We start from the raw sequence: 23,750 nt of genomic DNA, 5'->3' as shown, positions 1-23,750 counted from the left end.
CCTGCATTTGGGTATTTTAAATGTGGTTACCCTACCCGGAGGCTGCCGTTTCAAAACGAATGCAATCAACGCTAACCAGGTTCACCCGGGGTATAGGCCCATGGCATTAATCGAATCCCACATGTGACTCTATAGCTTCATGTTGAATATATCATGGGGCATTTGTATTCTGTAGAGTGTAGTGTATAACTTTCACGTTCGTGCTGATCACTTATGATTTACCTCCTAGATTATGCGTAACACGTGTCTTCTCCGTCATGCACGTCTTCTAAACCCTCCCATTTTGCCCAAAGGCCACTTTCACAAGCAGTCACTGACATGCGCTTAGAAGCAAGCACATATTGCAGTAATAGGACCACGGTAGAAACACAGATATTTGGCCAGTAATTCCCTTTTTATGATTGAAATGTATGTTTTGCATGTGATGCTGTTCTAAAAGCCTGACGATAATTATAGGCCTACCCCCTCAAAAATGCACTAAAAACGCATTGATACGTCAAGTAATTAGAAACGCTACTTTTTATAATTATGAAAAACAATGAGTGTCTGGGTTTTCTACGTGATAACAGATCAACTGTCCCTCTTATTCAGTAGCATGTCGTTATGATTCTTGCATCAATGAATAACTGTTTATGAAATGTAGTTACACTAGTGAGCACTAGATGGTGCCACTGCAGCTTATTTTGCCTCAGTCTTTCTAAGTGATGTATAATAAACACAATAACCTTTTTCAATAGTGTGGCAAAGGGGACTTCAGCTGTTCCTGGCCATCAGTAGTACTTACACTGATGTTCTTGCAGTTCAGTTGTTTAGTAAACATCTTGACACCAAGAAATTTGGTGGCATCCTCAGAACCGGTCCCAAATCTGAACCTGCAATGTTCCTTTTCAGACAGAGTACTTACGCTACCGGTGGTGCTTCTTTTGATCAAAATCAAAACACAAAAAGAATCACACACTCATAACCTGCAAAACACTAATGTGTATACAGGCTTCTGTATATTAGAAAATTAAAATACTAGTAAACCTTTCATCCATAAACTACAGCAGCTTCTTTCATTACAACCCCCAAATCCATGGCATGCAATTAGGCTATTGTATATTAGAAAATCAATATACCAATAACCTCAAATTATATCAGCTATTGATTGCTTGAAAGAAAATAAATAAGCGAAGAGAACGACAATGGAGAGAAACAAGTTAGGGAGACAGACACTGGGGAGTTTGTAAATGTCTTCACAACACTGGACAGGTACTGGGACTACACAACAGACAAAGACACATTCAATATTAGGGGAAAATGGTTTAATTTTGGAGACAGAGGCAAAGAAACACCACACATGAACAAACATTTACCAAATAAAACATCGACTTGGCTTTCCAACTACACACCACTCATTCTATGGCAAAAACAGAAAAATCTAACGACACAGGTAAAAAGCAAAAAGCCCAGAACTAAAACAACAAATAATTTTCTATTAAACTAATACATTTATTTATCCATCCACACAAGTTGCCTATAATCAATCCGGATGGTAATTTATAATAACCATGTGGACAGAGCACAATACTACTAACATGAAACTTACCACAATTTTAGACCCCCCCCCCCCCCCCAAAAAAAAGTGAATAACAAAGTGAGGAACACGTAGAGAGCAAGTTGATGAAATCAAAATTAAGGTTATTTTAAGAAATAAAACATACTACCAAAACTGTTCTCATTGACGACCACCAAGAAGCCTAACTCAGGACCCACATTCAAGGCGAGGCCTTATAGAGAGGCCAGACATTTTTTTCCAATATAGATTTTTTTTCTTTAATTATTTCCAATATAAAAAAGCTTCACTGGTACAAAATACATATGAACAACCAGTATTGTAGAAATTGGAAAGAGCCTGTTTTTGTAATTTTGTTATTTTCAAATCCCACCCAAGTTTTAAAAAAGTTTGTTAATTAAAACAGAAAATCACTACTGTAATAATGCTTTACAGATCAGATAACATCAAGATGCACCGCGACTTTGGTTTTTCTCAAGACAACACAAACATCTATCAAATCATTTATGTGGAGAAGAACATGAACAAAGAATTCATATCAATTATTAATCAGACAATAAAAATGGTACATGACGAGAACAGATAGATTGTTGACCAAGACAATATCTAAGAGACGCAAAGCTACCACATACCTTTGTCAAATAGCACTTCAGAGTATGAGAGAGCAGTGAGCAGTGACAGAAATACTGAGACTACATCCAATATGGCACCCTATTCCCTATCTGCCCTGGTCAAAATTAGTGCACTATGTAGGGAGTAGGGTGCAATTTGGAACGCACTCCAAAAATGGTGGTTGTGACGGAAGCCCCCGAAGTGAGTCTCAAGTTCCTATACCCTGACCCATGTGTGATTTTATATTGTGCTTATATTTCAACATTTTCAGTAACACTTCTTTTTACAATAGTTTTAGAACTAACTACCTGTTATAATCAATTCAATATTAACTAACATTGGTTATCAGTTTGTTGTAGCCTACATACTAAATTATTTTTTAGAAAACTGTCATAAAGACAAATCAATGTTTATAATATGGCACACTTCCCAGGTTTTGGTTGATGCAAAAAATGATATTTCTATTATAAATCAATAAATCAATATACAACCACTACCATTTTGCCAAATAACAAGCATTCATTAATATACATCGTCTGTAACCGTACCGTAAAATACTCAACTCTGGCACTCACCAACAAGGGGATTTGTCTTCAAAAGTTTAGGGTTGTTTCTTGTATAATCGTTTTTTTAAATTTACTTGCCAATGTGTTCAAATTCACACATCACATTAGAACCAATAACTCGACACAAAGTGGGGGGAAAAAACAGAGGGTGATTTAGCCTTAATGACACACTGGTATCAATATAATAACAAGCATGCCAAAATAAAAAATAAAAGAGCGTTACCTAACTTCAGCAATCTCTAATAATAACATCCAAGGCCTAATAGTATCTGTGTAGGCAGTTTCTAGACATATAATATGGCACTTTGATTATTGTATTGCATTTGGATATAAAAACACACTGCAAAAAGCACATGCTCCATCATATTGAACGCAAAATATTTTTTTATTAGTAGTACCTTGGTAGTTCTGGGAAGTGCCACCAACCCATGCTTCAAAGACAAAAAGATTAGCAAAAAAGTGAACATTTCCCCTAATATTTCTGCTAATAACTGACATAAACCACTCCCATTCAACAAACAAAACTCCAAACTCCTCTCAACAAGTGCTGCTAGAACTCCCAAGCTAAAACTGGTGCCATCTGTGGTGATTTAAAAAAATTAATTAAAGTGTTTAAAATGGCAACAATTGTGCATTTTGTGTCTTGTTAATCCCAAATCTGTTGCGAAAGACACCTTACGCAGTGCTTGCATCTTCCACACAGAGCTGAATCTCAAACACAAAGGACCCTGAGTTGACAACCCTTGTTTAGAACCATTTGGGTCGTAGTCAATAGGGCACACCGTAGCAAACCATAGCAAACCGGAAAATGAAAACAAGCAGATCTTATTGGGCAAGTTCAGATAGTCTCCCATGCTTGATTCTGTTTTGTGCCTAGTGAATACGACCCCGGTACACTTTTTTTCTTTTTGGGGAACCTTTCTTTGGGGGGCTGGATGTAAATGATTTGAGCTGACCCATCAGCTTCGCAGTTCAACTGACAGAAAGTAGGCTAGTCCATTATCACCCCTATAAAAGACACACTTCTGTTTGGAGTAGTAAACTTTTATGCTGAAACATGGAATGCTTTTGTAAACCAACACTGTTTTGGTAGGGGTGAGTTGAGCAGTGTTAACACATAGATACTGTGCGTAAGTTTTGAATAGAAAAGTTTTTTTATATGTGTGATAAACTAATATCTTATCACCAACAAAGAAATTCAGTGTGTGTGTGTGAGTGACCAAATAAAAATTCTCTGTCACGTTCAGGGGCTCCGAGTGTTTTTACTGTCACAAAACAAAGTGTGTGTGTGTGAGAAAATGGGCACCGTCACATATTGTAAGAGGTTAAAATACTGTGTGTGTGAGTTTGACACATGGGCACTTTAAAAACAAAAAAGCATCATCTGTCTTCTGTGTTAAGAGACATTATCTTTCAATACAAGGCATCTACACTAAACAAAAACTCAAACATCCATTTATCAAATAAATTTTCATCAAGAAGAAATTCACCAAAAATTCTCAAGTACCATAAGTAAGAATTTAATACTAAGTTTTAATCGTTCTCTTTTTTTAAAGTAGGAAAAAACTAATTCAGTCTATATACTCCCCAAGATGACACAATGACAATCTATTATCTGATGTGTCCAAAAAAAGCTAATAATCCATAAAGGAATTCTGACAATACAGTGACTTCAGAAAGTATTCACACCCCTTGACTTTTCCCACATTTTGTTTTGTTACAGCTTGAATTTCAAAATTGATTAAATATAGATTCTCTTGGTCCATGGCCTACCCACAATACCCCATAATGTCCGTGGACACGGACGTTATTAGAAATTGACAAATTAATTAAAAAATATATAAATCTGAGTATTCAACCCTTTTGTTATGGCAAGCATAAATAAGTTCATAAAATAAGTTGCATGGACTCACTCAGTGTGCAAAGTGTTTAACATGAATTTTGAATGACTCTCTCTGTACCCCACACATACAATTATCTGTAAGGTCCCTCAATTGAGCAGTGAAGTACAAACACAGATTCAGCACAAAGACCAGGGAGATTTTCCAATGCCTTGCAAAGAAGGGCACCTATTGGTAGATGGGGCAAAAACAACAGACATTGAATATCCCTTTGAGCATGGTGAAGTTATTAATTACACATTGTATGGTATATCAATACACCCAGACACCACAACTCAGTTGCCGGAGAGGAAGGAAACCGCTCAGGGATTTCCCCATGAGGCCAATGGTGACTTTAAAACAGTTACATTTTAATGGTTGTGATAGGAGAAAACTGTAGTTACGCAACAATACTAACCTACTAATTGAAAGAGTGAAAAGGAAGCCTGTACAGAAAAATAATATTCCAAAACATGCATAATGTTTGCAACAAGGCACTAAATGAATACTGAAAAAAATTGGCAAAGCAAATCGTTAAGGACTGAGGAGTTTTTCAGGATAAAAAAACAGACAGAATGGTGCTAAACACAGGCTAAATCCTAGAGGATAACCTGGTCCAGTCTGCTTTCCACCAGACACTGGCCGATGAATTCACCTTTCAACCTCACACACAAGGCCAAAGGTGCTTCTACAAAGTATTGAATCGGGTGTGAATACTTACTTAAATTATATATTTTTGTATTTAATTTGTGCCAACATTTCTGAAACCATGTTTTTCACAGTCATCTTATGGGACATTGTGTGTAGATGAGTGAGGAAAAAAATCTAGTCATCCATTGTGAATTCAGACTGTGGAATAAGTCAAGGGGTATGAGAACTTTCTGAAGGCACTGTACATGTAAATAAGTAGGAATTACATCACCACTCGTATTGACATTTATTTTTTCGAATGGTTGTGTTGATCGAGCAAACAGTTGTTTTTTTAAATCCTCTTTAAAAACTTGAAACACTTAGACCCTAGCAGATGACATTACAACATAATCTACAAAATAACCCCAAAGTTAACCTAAACATCTATAGATTCAATGGTATAAAATATAGGTAATCTAAGTGTGCATTTAAACCACAGATTGTCTATTTGTGAATTGGTTCTAAAAAGTTCATGTAGGTAGTCATAGCAAATCTACCTTTTAATTGTGCCGTAAATATTTTTTGGAATAAAGAATAAAGCTAAATAGGTAAATAAACTGTTATATTTTCATTAATGAAAACCAAGTCACCAACAGCCTTAGCGAGAAAATTGAAAATCTTTACAATGCCTTCTTGAATATTAAATGTGAAAAGCCATAACAACGCACTGAGGGGAATTCTGGTTGATAATCAGACTTGTTTTGAAAATTGTTTTGCTAGTCGAGTGGTCTTAGTGTGCAGCCGAAATGGCACCCTATTCCCTACATAGTGCACTACACTTTTGACTAGAGCCCTGGCGGCAAATAAAAATCTGTGCACTAAATAGGGAATAGGGTGTCATTTCAGACACAACCTTATAGTATGTTGTTTCAGAAGCCAGCATATTGCTAAATGGCACAAAGTAGCACTGTGCCGTGCTAGTCCCTGTATTAAAACTTTCAAGTGAACTTTAGACCGAGAGAAGAGGTTAAAAGAAACAACATAAAAACAAGCAAATTACAAAATTTAAAAAAGAAAGAATAAACTATCCCACAGGCTTTTAAAACAATGTTTTTTTCTGCATTTGTTAAATAGTCTCTTAAATGAAATAAGCGCAGGTAAGATTTCACATTGATTTTGCTTGTCCTCCCTCCCTTCCATTACATTTATACAGAAAAACTAGAGAAAAATGAAGTTACATGCGAAAGAAATTGAACTTATCCAAAATGGCAGCATATTCCCTATATAGTGCAGCACCTAGCACTGATCAAAAAGGCTTTGGTCAGAAGTAGTGCACTATACAGGGTGCCATTTTGGATACAACCAATCAGGTTGAGCTATGGTCAAATTTCATATGTCAAAGGTCAGTGGGGGGGGGTGTGGTCAGGTAGCCTATTGGTCAGGCGAGCTTTAGCGAGACATCAGAGACAACAATGGTGGGAGGATGATGAGGAGTAGCCGGGAGGAAGAGGAGGAGTTTTGGGTTGGCTTTCAACACCATGAGGACATGCTAGGCTAACGATGAGCAAACAGGCATGGAGATTTTTTCTAAAAAAGGGAAGAAAAAACACGAAAGGAGAGAGATAGAGAGAGCGAGAGAGAGAGAGAGACAGAGAGGGAGAAAGAAGTTAGCCACAGCACAATAACCTTTCAAACATGAGGCACCAACAACAACGACAAACAATGCCAACCACCACATATAACATAATGACAATTGGGGATGTTTCCCCACACACACACAAAACAATACAGTTTGATACAGGAAATGACATCATCAGATTAGGAAATGACATCACTAGACATATGTTAGACAGTCAGACATGCACATACACTTGGCACTCAAAGTGATCCATCTCTAACCAGTCAGTCCCTTCAGGAGAGACATGGATGGATGGAATGATTGGAAGAAGTTAATTATGAAAAGAAGTGAGCAGAGGTAGCCCCAGCAGCTTGACATTGCTTGGTTTTAAGAAAGAAAAAGAATGAGAGATGGAAGCAGAGAGAAAAAGTGAAAGAGCTTCACATATTAAGAGGTAACAGATCAATGCAACAGACTGAAGCCCAAGAGCTCTGATAGTCTGACAGGATGAGGCGTGTGTCTGATCCTTAGTCAACCCGTCTATTTTAAACCTAGTAAGTAGATATAATGCAATGGTACAGAAATAATCAAATCTGGTGTTCCCTCTTATATATCACAACACAAAATACCCTTTTGAACACTGGCTCTAGTGATAGCTATAAATAATCATATAAATTAACACACTTTATACCACTCTTAAAAATGACATGATGAAACTGTAAAAGGAATGGATGCAGTAATAATAGACATGTAAAGAACATAACCGGTTTAAGATAACAAGACCCCAGTGGAGTGAGTCTGAATGACACCCACGATAGTAGTACGGCGCCCCTGGGGCCAATTAGGGTTAAGCGCCTTGCTCAAGGGCACATCGGCAGATTTGTGACATTGTCGGCTTGGGTATTCGAACCAGCGACCTTTCGGTTACTGGCCCAACGCTCTAACCTCTAGGCTACCTGCCACCCTATTAATTAAGTCTCTGCTGTGGTGATCAGATGGCCTTGGCTTTAGTCGTGGGTTGGGTAGACTTAGACTTACCCGTGTAATGCTAACATAGAGCCTGGGGAAAATGGCCCCTGCCCTGGGTAAGATCAGTAGGGTTTGCTGTCGTTCTTAGAGCGCTTCAGCTGCACCTTGAGCCTCTTCATGCCGATCTGGAAGCCGTTCATGGCCTGGATGGCGGCCTGTGCCGACACCGGATTGTCATAGCTGACAAACCCTGAGGAATGGAGGAAGGAAATTAGGGCTAGTGACATACCAAACTCAAACCAATGAGGCAAAAAAAACAAGTCTTCAGAGATTTCCATGACATACCAGGGGGCTGTGATCAATGAGTTCGACAGATAACAGTCCTAAATAACACTAATCTTTTCCAGAAATACAGACTTCAAATCGGAACGGTATAATTGGTTTGACAACCAACAACGCATATTCCATAAAGAAAATCAAGCGATGACTGTTTATCAAAATGTACAGTGCATCCAGAAAGTATTCAGACCCCTTGCCTTTTCCACATTTTGTTAAGCTAAGCCTTATTCTAAAATCGATTAAATAGTATTTTCTCCTCATCAATACCCCATAATAACAAAGCGAAAAACAGGTTTAGAAATGTTTGCAAATGTATAAAAAAAAAAAAACTTATTTACATAAGTATTCAGACCCTTTGCTATGAGACTCGAAATGGAGCTCCGATGCATCCTGTTTCCATTGATCTTCCTTGAGATGTTTCTACCAAGCCATGAGGTCAAAATAATTGTCCGTAGAGCTCCGAGACAGGATTGTATCGAGGCACAGATTTGGGGAAGGGTACCCCAAAAAAATCTGCAGCATTGAATGTCTCCAAGAACACAGTGGCCTCTATCATTCTTAAATGGAACAAGATTGGAACCACCAAGACTCTTACTAGAGTTGGCCACCCGGCCAAACTGAGCAATCAGGGGAGAAGGGCCTTGGTCAGGGAGGTGACCAAGAACCCGATGGTCACTCTGACAGAGCTCCAGAGGTCCTCTGTGGGGATGGGAGAACCTTCCAGAAGGACAACCATCTCTGCAGCACTCCACCAATCAGGCTTATATGGTAGAGTGGCCAGACTGAAGCTACAACTCAGTAAAAGGCACATGACAGTCCTCTTGGAGTTTGCCAAACGGCACCTAAAGACTCTGAACATGAGAAACAAGATTCTCTGGTCTGATGAAACCAAGATGGAACTCTCCTGCTCCAGAGTGCTCAGGACCTCAGACTGTGGCGAAGGTTCACCTTCCAACAGGACAAAGACCCTAAGCACACAGCCAAGTCAACACAGGAGTGGCTCCGGGACTCTGAATGTCCTTGAGTGGCCCAGACAGAGCCCGATCTAACATCTCTGGCGAGACCTGAAAATAGCTGTGCAGGGACACTCCCGATCCAACCTGACAGAGCTTGAGAGGATCTGCAGAGAAGAATGGGAGAAACTCCCCAAATACAGGTGTGCCAAGCTTGTAGCGTCATACCCAAGAAGACTCGAGGATGTAAAAAAAAATGCCACTGCCAAACATCCTTCAAAAGAGTACTGAGTAAAAGTTCTGAATACTTACGTAAATGTAATTACATTTTTTATGTTTTTTTATTTTATTACAAATTAGCAAAAATGTCTAAAAACCTGTTTTGCTTTGTCATTATGAGATATTGTGTGTAGATTGATGAGGGGAAAAAACGATTTAATACATTATAGAATAAGGCTGTAATGTAACAAAATGTGGAAAAAGTCAAGGGGTCTGAATACTTTCCGAATGCACTGTAGCTGGTTAATGATCCTGCTTTCTACCCCAGCGGCCATTGAGCCAGTTATGTCTCATGTTTGGAGGCAGCAGACTACATACCGAAGCACTTGCTCAGATTGGTCTGTTTGTCGATGAAGACTTTGGCAGAGACGACACTTCCAAAAGGCATGAACATCTGCAGGACATCCTGGTCTCCAAACTCCTGGGGCAGGTGGTAAATGAACAGGTTGGCTCCCTCAGGACCTGAGGGAGAGAAAGCAGAAAGTGCAGGAGGGAAGAGGATCGCAGGGGAGGAGAGAGAGGGGTGGAGAGGAGAAAAGGAGAGGTAGAGAGGAGACAGATAGACAGATCAACAGATCAAGAAACATAATCATGTGGCATGACGCACAGCTGTGGCCAGCAGACTGACCTGTGTTCAAAATTGTATTTGAAATCTTTCCAATACTCAATCTGTGCTTGATTGAGCTCGCCTGGAACCAATGGAATAGTCCCAAGAGCACCAAAGCCTGCCAATCTGGCACTTGAGGGCCCTGAAGTTCCCCTTAGGTGCAGATCTAGGATCAGCTTCTCCCCTCCCACAATCCTAACCACTGCAAAACTGACCCAAGATCAGCTTCCAGGCCGGGGCAACTCATCTTATTGGCAAGCTCAAGCAAATGCTCAAAGTATTTGAAAGAAAACCAATACTACCTGACCACACATTGTGGTTAGTGTGTGGACTGAGACTCACCCTCCCTCTGGCTCCCAGCTGAAGGAGCAATGAAGGAGAGGAGAGGATTGAGTTTTAGATTTGTTTTTTGAGAAAGAGAGATACTGGTACTAAGTAAACATATGACACTGCGCCCTATGGTTAGTCGATTATTTTCTTTCAATGTCATATATCGTTTACTTGCAAAGCCCATTTGGGCTTACAAGAAACTAGTTGAGACACACATGGCCAAAACATTGATATTTGCATGACATTTTTGGTAATTTAGCAGACTTACAGTCAATGCATTCCACTTAAGGTAGCTAGGTAAGGCAACTATATATCACAATCAATGTAAGTTAACAAGACAACATTTGCAGCCTAACTGGTGTGTGGACTGAGACTCACCCTCCTTCTGGCTCCCGCCGGCTGCTCCCTGCAGTAGGGACTGGCTGTAGAGGGAAGGCAGGGCGGAGGCCGTGTACTGCTGCATCCCTGAGTAGGCCTGAGTCAGTGCGTCCATGGAACTCGCCCCCGAGCCGTTCGCCATCGAGGCCCCCAGCCCTCCGTTCATAGCCGCCATTCCTAACACAGTAGACGTAAAGATATCATTTATTTTGACAATTAAAAAATACAGATTACATCCATGCAACTGGATACAACAGCCAGAAGAAAGGCCTCGACACCTAAAGTTCTCTCTACCATACAGACTGGCATACACTTGGGATTAAAATGACACTAGTCTAGTCCTAAACTTCAATGGATATTCTCCCAAGCATTCTTTTCAGTCCAAACCAGGCAATGTGTCCGTAAAACCAGCCCTTACTCCAACATTTGACAATCATGGACTACCATACAGGTAAAGAAGCCTGAACATCAACAGAACACAGCGGCTTCATCAACACAATTAAGGTATGATTTGTGTGGCCGAAAACAAAAAAGGTTGAAGAAAAGGTAGTGAAGTCATAGTTTTTAGTGCAGTACTCACGGTTGGAGTACTCACCGCTGACACCCCCAGTGAGGGCGTTGAGGTTGTTGAGACCCATGGAGGTCCCCGTCAGGCCCCCGCCGAGGCCCTGGGTCAGGCCCAGAGAGGCCAGGGTGTTCATGGCTGCACCAGCGCTGGAGCCTGCCGTCTGGCCTGCTGCTGGGGAGGAGAGGGGTCAGAGGTTACTATTAGGTGTCATTTAAGCCTAGCAAAGATGTGGTATGGTGGAGTAGATAGAGCAGGCCAAGCAATTGAATACGAAGCAGGTGCACTCATAGGTGTCTTTTTTTGGGGACACAGAATCTTAATCCTGGACTAAAAAGCAAGTTTAATGGGGAATCTCCATTAAAAAGTTTTTAGTTCAGGACTATGTTAAATCTGTGTCGTAAGATTAAGCGCCGTAGATTTTTTTGTGAGCAGTACATTTTTTATAGAGCGAAAAATGAAGGGAGAAACTAACATTGGCCTCAGACTGCTAGATTACCTGGACTATAGAGAGAAACTGGGCTATAGTTACCTGAGTTATAGAGATTACCTAGAGCTCCGTTGGCTGACAGGGCGTTGGAGCCGCCGCCTGAGTTCTGGGCTGCAGAGGCAGCAGCAGCTAACGTGGCCAGGTTCTGCAGCTGCAGCTGGTTCACACCTGGAAGAGGTGAGTGAGAGAGAGGTTGTTTTATTTCAACTTTATTTATTCAAGTATGTCAATTAAGAGCAGATGCTTATTTGCAATGACAACCAAGAGGGGGAAATGGAACTGCATTAGCTGTTCTTATGGGAGACCAGAAGAGCGGAATCACCCGCATACAGAAAGAAATGGGGAAAAACAAGAAGACTTCATAGCATTGACATATAACAGGAAAAGAAGTGGCCCTGGCACCCTGCCTTGAGGCACTGCACCGGTTCTTGATTTTCACCCCTATAAATTTGTCCCCAGCAGACTTGTATCTCCTAGAATAGCTACTCTGATTAATGTTCCAATCTTATTCAACGGTAATGTGATTTTAGTGGTTGTGAAACTATGTGGGAGTAAAGCATCGTGACAGAAGGTTATTTACATGAACAGTTGTATGTTTATCAGAGTGGGTTTGGGTTGTGGAGGAAGGGAACAGGGACAGGAAAAAAAATGAGTGACTCACCTCCTAGCCTCTGCATGCCACCAAAATTACTCTGGTTACCAGTAGATGTCGCCTGTTGGAGCAACTGTAAAAGAAAGAGAGCATTCTAGAACAGAGTAAAGTAGACTTGTGCTCTTTCCCAATAATTTTAGTCTTTCCTTGATTCCCCACGTCCTCTCTCCTCGTCTTTTTCAAAACTCATTGAAGGTCCGCGGGTAGGGCACTTCTCAAATGCGGTTTGAGAAAAAGGCGAGGAACTTCTCCAATGTAGAGACAGAGAGGAGGTGACAAGGACCTGAGGAAAACTAATTGAGAAAGAGTACGACTTCTCAGAATGTCATGCTTTCCCAACAATGATAAACATGCATGTAGCCTATATTTCTGAATATGTATTTCAATGGTTTCAATTTACTGCCAGGTACTGTACTGTGAGGCCTCCCAGCCCTGCCAGATTACTGTGGCGTACTATGGTGTATTAAGGTGTACTTACTGCCAAGTACTGTGGGGTGAGGCCTCCCAGCCCTGCCAGGTTTCCCCAGGTGGAGGCGCTGTTGAGCTGCTGCATCTGTTGGGCCATCTGCTGCTGCAGGCGCCGCTGCTCTTTGTCCCTCTGAGTGTCCGCAAACTTACACACCATGGGAGAGGAGCAGCCCTGTAGTGGAGGAGGAGCGAGAGTTAGATTTCACCCAGTCAAGTTCACACACACACACCATCAGAAAAACAGACACTATCACAACAGTCAAATCTGCAGGGCCATTTTTCAGGAAGAACTATCGTGGAGGGTATACTATGCCCTGTGGTAATCTGGGGAATGTATTTCTTTAAGTGTTGCATTCAAAATAGGAAATAAACAATTAGAACATTGTCATGCACGACTAAGCCAGGCTACATTCCACAGACAGAACCAGGAAGGGATCATGTTTAGACAGAAACAAGACAGCCAGTTACACTTTATAACACTGGAGGGTATGGCTCAAAAGGAGGATTGGGGCAGGGTCGGTTGGGAGGCACTGAGGCTGAGGAGAGTCAACGCAAAATACACACACACACACACACACACACACGGGAGGGACATAACAGAAACATATAAACAGAGACAGTCAAACAAGGAAGGACGTGTATGCCAAGTCAAGACATAACGAGAAAAGACATTTAGCTACAAAACACATACATAGGATAGCGCTGTAACAAACAGACAAGCCAGATATTGACATATCACTGGACAGACCAGACGTAGACATGTGGTATCAATGTTGTGAATTAGAGAGAGCCAGACAAAGGGACCAGGCTTGACAGGGAATTACTTTCTACACTAGTAGCACCTCCCATAGCATCAGGGGGATACAGTAAAGACTAATACACTAGTAGCACCTCCCATAGCATCAGGGGGATACAGTGAAGACTAATACACTAGTAGCACCTCCCATAGCATCAGGGGGATACAGTAAAGACTAATACACTAGTAGCACCTCCCATAGCATCAGGGGGATACAGTAAAGACTAATACACTAGTAGCACCTCCCATAGCATCAGGGGGATACAGTAAAGACTAATACACTAGTAGCACCTCCCACAGCATCAGGGGGATACAGTAAAGACTAATACACTAGTAGCACCTCCCATAGCATCAGGGGGATACAGTACTGACTGTAAAGGGTGTAGTAGGGTTGCAAAATTCCCAGAAACTTTCCCCAAATCTCCAGAAATCGCCATCGGAGGATTCCCGGATTCAGGAGGAGCAGAAAAGGAATACTCCAACATGGATTTCTGGAAATGTCTCCAACCCTAAAATGGTGCCATCACTACTGGGACCTAGTTCTAAATTCCGAGGCCCAGAGCTGAGCTAGTTTTATTCTGTGGTTCCTAATTAGGGATTGGTTGGCTGCTTCCCTAGGGAGCCTCTGACCTGTTAGCAGTCATATCACTCTTGCTCCAGTTCCTGAACACTGAACTGATTCAACGGGAATACCAGCCCAGTTTTGAAGGGGCTTAGTGGGACAGTTACTCTTATACAGTACACGCATGCCTTGTAATACTTTGTAATGCAAGGTTTAACACATTGCCGGGCGCGTTGCCGCTTTGCAATTGGCACGTCACAAATAAATAAAATGGTGTAAATAAATTAGTGGGATATTATTGATTCATTCGGCTTCTGCTAAAATATAGATTCAAAAATGTGTTTCTCTCCATGTGTGCCCTCTTAAAGCTCCAATATGTAACTTCTTGGATGACCCGACTAAATTCACATAGAAATGTGAGTTCTAGAGCTGTCAATCATTGAAAGCAAGTCTTAGAAGCGGTATATCTGTTGTATGTGAGCTAATTCTATGCTTCCCATTACAAATATTTATATAACCACCATACAAAAGTAAACTTGGAGTCACGCGATAACAAGTTGTGTGGTCCTTCCTCTACGACTCGTCGGGAAAGCATGCAGTTTATTAGGCTACAGATGAAATAAGTTATGATGAACTTCACAGGCTGGCGAAAGTGCAATGTGATTAGCTTGATGCTCTTCTCCAATAAATATTGAGGGTCTTACACTGGCGACATGATGATCGATGCTTGGCTGCTGTTTAACAAATTTGTAAAAAATCTTGCTCTTTTGGCCATAATAATCTCATCATGTAGGCTATACCCGCGAGCTGGCTTGAGCGCACTTGCCAATAACAGAATGGGCATACTGCTATATAACGATAATTATTTTGTGAGAAAACCATCGGTAGAGTTAAAAATGTGCTGGAAACCAATTTATTAAGTTAATTGTTTTATTCGGTTCATGGGAATTTAACTGCAAAATCTATTTTTATGTGCACTAAGTCATCATGCACTGCCTTTTATCTCAACAACAAAATGAGATGTGTTTTCATCTCAGGTGGGAAAATCGTTCTCGTTCTGTGCGTGACTTCCTGCAAGACAGGAATGTCAGTGTTCTGCCATGGCCAGCGAAGAGCCCGGATCTCAATCCCATTGAGCACGTCTGGGACCTGTTGGATCGGAGGGTGAGGGCTAGGGCCATTCCCCCCAGAAATGTCCGGGAACTTGCAGGTGCCTTGGTGGAAGAGTGGCTTAGCATCTCACAGCAAGAACTGGTAAATCTGGTGCAGTCCATGAAGAGGAGATGCACTGCAGTACTTAATGCAGCTGGTGGCCACACCAGATACTGACTGTTACTTTTGATTTTTTTCAGGGACACATTATTCCAGGTCTGTTAGTCACATGTCTGTGGAACTTGTTCAGTTTATGTCTCAGTTGTTGAATCTTAGGTTTATACAAATATTTACACATGTTAAGTTTGCTGAAAATAAACACATTTGACAGTGAGAGACGTTTTGTTTTTTGCTGAATATATATATATATATATATATATATATATATATATTAAAACACGGCTTTAAAAAAACAACAACATACGTTTATGCAACATTAACCTATTAAAAACAGGTTTGTGCAGTAGGCTATAGGCGCAATACCTTATCCATGCATATTGGCTATGCTTGAATTGCCCTGCCAATGTTGTTCTTCTCAGACCATTTAGAATTTACATTTCACAATGTTAGGTATATGACCATACTGGAAATAGATGATTTGTTATATGACTTGTGAGGCACAGCCAAGTGAGCGTAACAATTTGCTTATATTTTTTTACTGGACTGATGGCCTGCATCTGGCGGTCAGTCTGCGGGGAGGGAGGTAACAGCAGTGAGGCTGCCTCTCAGACTCACAGTCCCTTCCTCTCTTCTTCCCTCCGCTGAGAAAAGGGGAGATACGTTTTTTAAGTCGCACTGTATTATTTCTGCCTTAAGCACCAATTCATGTTGTTACTCCTGTGACCAGAGAAAGTGTCATATTCCTCTATTTAAAAAAAGACAAGCTGCTAATAATAACATTGCAAGCTTATCGGAACACTTTGCTATACTCCTTCATTGCAGTTGCAGTACAGGTTGTAGCGTGAGTGAAAGTAGGGAGAACGCACATTTTATAGCTTATAAAACTGTTGAACAAAGTGTTGACAGTGCTGAATAACAACTTAAACATGAACTTACAGAAAATAACTGCTGTTTTTGAGTATTTGTTGAGTCTCTAGTCACTGCATCGCAGAGCTTGAGGCGTCACTACAGCCCGGGTTAAATTCCCAGGATGTGTCACAGCTGGCCGTGACCAGAATACCCATGAGCCAGCGCTATCTGGGTTAGGGGAGGGTTTGGCCTGCCAGGATGTCCTTGTCCCATCGCGCTCTAGCGACTCCTTGTGGCGGGCTGGGCGCCTGCAAGCTGATATCTTTTGCCAGTTTTAAGGCGTTTCCTCCGACACATTGGTGCGGCTGGCTTCCGGGTTAAGCAAGCAATGTGTCAAGAAGAAGTGCGGCTTGGCAGGGTTGTGTTTCGGAGGACGCATGGCTCTCGACCTTCGCCTCTCCTGAGTCCGTACAGGAGTTGCATCAATGGGACAAGACTAACTACCAATTGGGGGGGAAACGGGCTCGAGGCTTCGTTTTACGGCAATGGCTCGAGGAAACTGGCGCAAACTGTGTAGACACGGTGAGCTGATCTATCTGATTGGCCAGCGGTAGGCCTATAAATGCACTTGATTTGCTCTGTAGACCTGCCGGGTAGGCTGAGTTCTACTTTCAGACATATGAAATGGTTCAAAATGGAAACACTTTGCCTTTCCGGTGCTAGGGCAGCCAAATCAAGTGCACCTACCACCAACAGCGTGAAAATAGATGAATTAATTAACGCATGGCTTTATAGTTTTTTTTAATACAGATATGTAAATTAATGGGCTTAACATGCTGTATTATTTTCCCTTCCGTACAGACTAATTAGCATATGAAGTATATCATTTGCATAAAGTAGTATAACAAGTTTATTCTAATTTCATAAATTGTTACAAACTCCCAGTTAGGCATTAAGCATAAAAATGTGTTAATAATAGGACCAGCCTACTTTCAATTATTGGGCTGAAATTACTGTAATTATGTATTCCGTAGTGCCTAATTTGCATTGCAGTCCTATCCTTATAAAAATGAGATGCTTCTCTATAACATGGAATACAAAGTATAACACCAGAACTACAGTTTCATTTTGTCTTTCAACACCCTAGTTATATTGGCCAAGTATGCTTTGCGTTGGTGTATGACTAATGTTCTGTGATATGACGTCTGCTTCCCAAATGGCACCTTATTCTTTTTATAGTCCAAAGTAGTGCACTATAAAGTGAATAAAGTGTGATTTGGGACAACCTATAAAATCAAACAACATGTGTTTCCTTGTGAGATACAATTCTCAATTCACACTTAAACCACAAGGAGGCAGCAGACTGCATAGAGGGAGAGGGGAGAGATGAGAAATAGGTGCTAAGGGGTACAGTACCTCCATAGTCTGAGAGTGATGCATGGTTTTGATTGCATTCGCGGCCTGAGCCCTGGTAGAAAATGTGATAAACGCACAGCCTGTAAGGGAGGGGAGAGGGAACAAGAGGAGGAGGAAGGGAGGGACAGACAAGAGGAGGGAGGGTAGGAGGGAGGGACAAAGAAGAAACAAAACAAGACAAAAGGTTTTGGGACACGTCGTTATGAAATCCCAAATAACACATTACAGTAACATAGAATGAACGCCACTCCAAGCACACAGAAGAACAACCGCTCTCACTGGTTAGCACATGGAAGTAACATAACAATACAGTCACAACAACAACCACATGAGCACAGTAACACAACATTGATTGACGTATTGTACCACATTCAAGAGAAGCTGTGGATGGATTGGGCTAGTTGGGGATGTGATTACTGGGTGGATGAGACAGTAATTGAGATAACTACAGAAAACACACACTCCTCTCACACAACACACACACTAAAATGGCTATTATGGCAATTTTCTAGTAAAAAGAGAAATATTCATTTTAAAATGACATAGCAACACATGCTACAACTATGATGACAGAGACTACAGGGTGAACCGCTGCACTGTCAGTTGAGCTCTGCATATTCTTCTATTACTTAGGGATGGGCATTTTGACTGTTTGAGTACACGCATGATTTCTTTCTGTACTTGAGTACACTAATATATATATTTTTTAACACTGGAAAGAAATGAGCGCATTTATCTATAAGCTTATGTAAAAAGTGCGTGACAATGCCTAATTTATAACCATTACAGAGAACAAACCATAATTGTCCCTTATAAATACACTATATATGGAAAGTATGTGGACACCCCTTCAAATTAGTTGATTCGGCTATTTCAGCCACCCGTTGCTGAAAGTTGTATAAAATCGAGCACACAGCCATGCAATCTCCATAGACAAACATTGGCCGTAGAATGGCCTTACTGAATAGCTCAGTGACTTTCAACATGGCACGGTCATAGAATGCCACCTTTCCAACAAGTCAGTTTGTTAAACGTTTTTACCCTGCTAGAGCTGGCCTGGTCAACTGTAAGTGCTGTTATTGTGAAGTGGAAATGTCTAGGAGCAACAGCGGTTCAGCCGCGAAGTGGTAGGCCACACAAGCTCACAGAACGGGAATTCCGAGTGCTGAAATGCGTAGCGTGTAAAAATCTGACCTCGGTTGCAACACCCACCACGAGTTCCAAACTGCTTCTGAAAGCAACTTCAGCTGTTCGTCGGAAGCTTCATGAAATGGGTTTCCATGGCCAACCAGCCGCACACAAGCCTAAAATCCCCATGTGCAATGCCAAGCGTCGGTTGGAGAGGTTTAAAGCTTGCCGCCATTGGACTCTGGAGCAGGGGAATGCGTTCACTGGAGTGATGAATCACGCTTCACCATCTGGCAGTCCGACAGATGAATCTGGGTTTGGCAGGTACCAGGAGAACGCTACCTGCCCCAATGCATAGTGCCAACTGTAAAGTTTGGTGGAGGAGGAATAATGGTCTGGGGCTGATTTTCATGGTTTGAGCTATGCCCCTTTAGTACCAGTGAAGGGAATTCTTAACGCTACAGCATACAATGATATTCTAGACAATTCTGTGCTTCCAACTTTGAGGCAAGAGTTTGGGGAAGGCCCTTTCCCAACAGAAATGGTTTGTCGAGATCAGTATGGAAGAACTTGACTGGCCTGCACAGAGCCCTGACCTCAACCCCATTGAACACCTTTGGGATGAATTGGAACGCAGATTGCAAACTAGGCCTATTCACCCAACATCATTGCCTGACCTCACTAATGCTCTTGTGGCTGAATGGAAGCAAGTCCCCGCAGCAAATGTTCCAACATTTAGTGGAAAGCCTTCCCAGAAGAGTGGAGGATGTTATAGCAGCAAAGGGGGTACCCACTCCATATTAATGCCCATAATTTAGAATGAGATGTTTGACGAGCAGGTGTCCACATACCTGTAGTGTATGTAGTGTATATTCAGTCAATAAAAAAGCAAGTGACATTTCAGGCGAATTTATTGAAATCATAATATCAACTGGTTATATATTACACAATCTCCAAAAAGGCAGTAACCTTAGCAGTGGTGCGAGCTTGTAGAAGCTTATGGCTGTGTAATGGCATAGCCATGCTTTGTTCATTTAGCAGACAAGACGCTCTTATTTCCAGAGCCCTTACCACAGTCAAGTCACCTATTTTATAGTAAAAAAAAATGTAATAACAGACTAAAAACATTTTTTTCCAAATGGAAAAAGTTGTAATAGTGACTATTTGAAATGGGGCTCAATTTGGTGAGTTTTTTTCAGGGTTACAAAACAAAAATGGTCTTCTTTTCGATATACAGATGTTCAATTTAGTTTATTCTGCCTGTTCTTTGGAAATGTCTAAATGGATTAACAATTCCACGTTGAACACTGCATGGTGATGAATTACGGCCATGACATCGGTTTGGTGAGAAGGCCGAGCCTTAATGATTCTGAATGGAAAATATGGCTCTCTGTCTTTATCAAACTAATACCTTTTGTGTATTCACAGTGTGGAACCGGTCTATGTTTAGAGGGGTTATAGCCTGGGCCAGGGTTATTCAATGCTTACCCTACAAGGTCTGGAGCCCGCTGGTTTTCTGTTCTACCTGAATTAAATTGCACCCACCTGGTGTTACAGGTCTAAAAATCCGTCCCTGATTAGAGGGGAACAATGGAAAAAAAACACAGTGGAACTGGCATCGAGATCCAGTGTGGAGTTTGAGAGGCTAACCTATTCTAAATGGCACAAGCAGTTCGCAAAGTAGCCTAAGCGGAAAATAGACAGGACACAATTTTTCCTAAACTGCAGCAACTGTTGTTGGAACACATTTTCCTACTTCAATCTACCAGTCCATTTGAATTTGTGATAAAACTGTCGTCATTTGGTAAGAAATGTAGCTTTTGTATCCCATCAGTTAGATCCGTTTTATAGGCATTTACTTCTGTAGGCCTAACAGGAGCTTGTGAGCGCGCTCAGCATGCGTATGTGTAGGGAGCGGTTGGAACGCAATTGAGTGAATGAGACACAGGGGGAAAGGACATTTAGGGAGAAGAACTGTGTGATCCTTAAGGCTTGGTTTCTTTTTTGTTGTGCCCCGCAAATGCACATGTTCAAAATGGAACACTTTGAGTCAAAGCAAATTAACGTTGTCTTTAAGACAACATAAAAAATTTAAAATTTGGGACAAAATTTCACTTGTACGAGCTGCTACAAAGCACATCCACCAAATAGTTTTACAGTATTTTTTTCCCCCTCTGGTTAAAGATCGAGCTTCGTACTCGATAACTCATGCCCGCCCATACTATTATTGCATTTGTCGGTCTCACTTGCTTTTATGGCGTCTTATGCGGCACAGATAGAAGTTGAGGCAGGCAGAGGTGGAGCAGTGGAATAATTCCATCCTTTGTGGAGCACGGTGGGGGCGGTGCAGTACTGATTGTGTGTGTCCTGTGTTGCCTGCCAGCTGAGGCCGGCCTAGAACACCAGCAGCCATGGGGTTGCCATGGCGATGGCTGGGACTATTGTTACAGGCGGCGTTGAGAGCTGCGAGTGTTGATGCACCCCCTCCCTCTGCTGCAGAGATGTAGGGGGTGGTGAGTGTGTCACGGGGAGAGTCATATCGGGGTGGATTGGGGGGGGGGGGGGGGCAAGAAAGAGCGAAGAGGGGGCGAACTTTGGGTGAATAGGATATGACTATCGGGGCAGGGTGGGAAGGGTGGAAATAAAAGGTTTGGGAGCAGTGTAGTAAGGCAGGCACTAGGCAAGTCTGTGTTCTTTGATCGGCGGGTGTAGTCGAGGACTACTCTAGTGGTGAATTTCAAATCAAACGTGAGCTCCTATTCCCTACCCACTACTGTGATCTGAGAAGATTGGATAGGTGGAAGCAATATAGCGACATTTAAAGAGGAAGCCACTACCATAAATACCATATATCTGGGCCTCCCGAGTGGCGCAGCCGTCTATGGCGCGGCGCACAATTGGCCCAGCGTCATCCGGGTTAGGGGAGGGTTTTGGCCATGGGGGCTTTACTTGGCTCATCGTGCTCTAGCGACTCCTTGTGACGGGCTGGGTGTCTGCAGGCTCAGTGTTTCCTCCGACACATTGGTGCGGCTGGCTTCCGGGTTAAGCGGGTGGGTGTTAAGGAGCGCGGTTTGTTTGCCCGGTCGTGACTCGACCGTCGCCTCCCGAGCCCGTTGGGTAGTTGCAGCAATGACACAAGATCGAAATTGGGGAGGTGAAGAGGTTAAAATACTAAAAATATCTATCTAACAAATCTCATCATATATACAGGATGGCCTAGGGTGCGTTTTATCTAAAAATGACTTTCAGTACATTTGACATACATTTCTGGTATGTGCATTATGATCCCTGTAGGAATTGAACCCAAGACCTTTGCTTTGGTTCCTAGTGCCACGCCCTTACAAACCGATCCACTAACACAGGACCACTTAGTATAACGGGAGCGTGGAGCGGAGTGACACGGCGTTACCCACAACCCACCTCTGCTCAGACCGTCAGGTCCTCTGAGAATTCGGCATTCCTCTATCTGTCCAAAAGCAGAGAACATCATTCGGACCTCGTTCTCGCCGTATTTCTTTGTTACCATTCCAATGAAGAGCTTTCGGTCTTCCACCGCTGAAATGGAGAAAGAGAGGAAAGAATGAGTGACAGCAAAACAGTGAAAGCAAAATGGGCTATGCAACCTTCCACCTCTCTTTTTGCTAGTTCAGTCTCTCCTCTCCCCTCCTTGCAACCCTCTCACTCAATGTGTCAGCTCACCCCTTTTCGTTCTCTAAATCTCTATCTTACTGCTTCATCTCTCCCTCCTCCCCAATCTCTTTTTCTTCAGACGGATGACTGCTTTATCTTCCCCTTATCCTCCCACCAGATCCCTCTGTACCCGCCTGCCTCTCAACCCCCCCCCCCCCCCCCCCCCCCTTCATAAAGCTCCTTTAAATCCTAGTAACCCCTGACACCCCTGAAATACTCCCAAGAAATACTGAATTTACAGCACAGAGCACCGTTTCGGCAGTCTCGTCCCAGGTCTGTTTGTTCCATAATAGCCAACTTCTATGGTCGTTGTCATGCCTTGGCAGCACATACAGACGAGTACCATTTGGGCCACCGTGTGGGAACTAAAATATAGAGACAGTCTCCTTTTTATTTCCTTTCCCAATCTTGATTCTTCTTGGTGCAATTTCCTCACGTCCTCAGGGACTTCATGGTAGCTGTGTTCTGTTCTCAGGTTGTGACCCAAATGGCACCCTATATAGCCCACTACTTTTGACTACAGCCCTGGTCAGAATTAGTGCACGATATAAGGTGCCATTTGGGACGCAACCCTTCCCTGTAACCGGCCAGCCGCTATGCTTTGTTTATACACATTTTAGCCTGTGTCACATCGTATCTGCAATGATGTCACTCACCGTTTGTTTTCTCACTGTCAGCGGGTTTCATCTGGATGGGATGATGCATCTGGAAGGAGGAGAACACGGAAGAAACATGTTAAACATCAACCTATCATCAGGCCTGTCATCACCTGGCCTGTTCATTGTCACGTTAGTTACCGCGACGATGAACAGGCCAGGTGCTTGGCTATGTTTTTTTTGGTTCTCTCTTGCTCCCTTGCCCTTTAGCAATGGTTTAAACATTTTGTTCACTCCTAGCCTCCTCTCCTTGACTGATCTGAAAGAACTGACAAGGTGAAAGCCACCCTAATAATGAGCTCGACTCCATATTGTTTTCACCTGTCAAGTCTCACCTGTCAAGTTACCTTTTCCAATCAGTGCAGATGAAGGAAAGGAGGTGAGGATGGATTTTGAGACTAGAATTGCTCTCTTGCTCGTTATTAAACTTCTTCCTCCACCTCATCCCCCTCTGTCAGCATCTTTCTCATTCGCTCGCCCCCTCTCAGAT

General features: G+C 42.3%; 1 protein-coding gene across 20 annotated transcripts in view; it reads right to left on the bottom strand.

The window, feature by feature from the left end:
- Positions 1–1,289: 1,289 nt before the first annotated feature.
- LOC139408872 (CUGBP Elav-like family member 2) overlaps positions 1,290–23,750 on the bottom strand; it is a 76,978-nt gene continuing 54,517 nt past the window's right edge. For 4 of the 20 annotated variants that reach the window (XM_071153312.1, XM_071153372.1, XM_071153425.1 and 1 more), the window contains exons 4-14: positions 23,261–23,309; positions 22,335–22,469; positions 17,787–17,866; positions 12,902–13,063; positions 12,433–12,496; positions 11,814–11,939; positions 11,312–11,452; positions 10,717–10,893; positions 9,720–9,863; positions 7,900–8,080; positions 1,290–6,830 (exon numbers count right to left, since the gene is read on the bottom strand). In XM_071153312.1, coding sequence (XP_071009413.1) covers positions 7,953–8,080; positions 9,720–9,863; positions 10,717–10,893; positions 11,312–11,452; positions 11,814–11,939; positions 12,433–12,496; positions 12,902–13,063; positions 17,787–17,866; positions 22,335–22,469; positions 23,261–23,309 — 1,206 coding nt within the window. In that variant the 3' untranslated portion in view covers positions 1,290–6,830; positions 7,900–7,952. Of the gene's footprint in view, positions 6,831–7,899; positions 8,081–9,719; positions 9,864–10,716; positions 10,894–11,296; positions 11,456–11,813; positions 11,940–12,432; positions 12,497–12,901; positions 13,064–17,786; positions 17,867–22,334; positions 22,470–23,260; positions 23,310–23,750 lie in introns of all 20 variants that reach the window. The other 16 variants (XM_071153285.1, XM_071153344.1, XM_071153396.1 and 13 more) reach the window with 10 other exon arrangements.

Source organism: Oncorhynchus clarkii, chromosome 1 (genome assembly GCF_045791955.1).
Source record: "Oncorhynchus clarkii lewisi isolate Uvic-CL-2024 chromosome 1, UVic_Ocla_1.0, whole genome shotgun sequence".
Lineage (NCBI taxonomy): Eukaryota > Metazoa > Chordata > Actinopteri > Salmoniformes > Salmonidae > Oncorhynchus > Oncorhynchus clarkii.
This window is presented reverse-complemented; position numbering and strand designations above follow the sequence as displayed.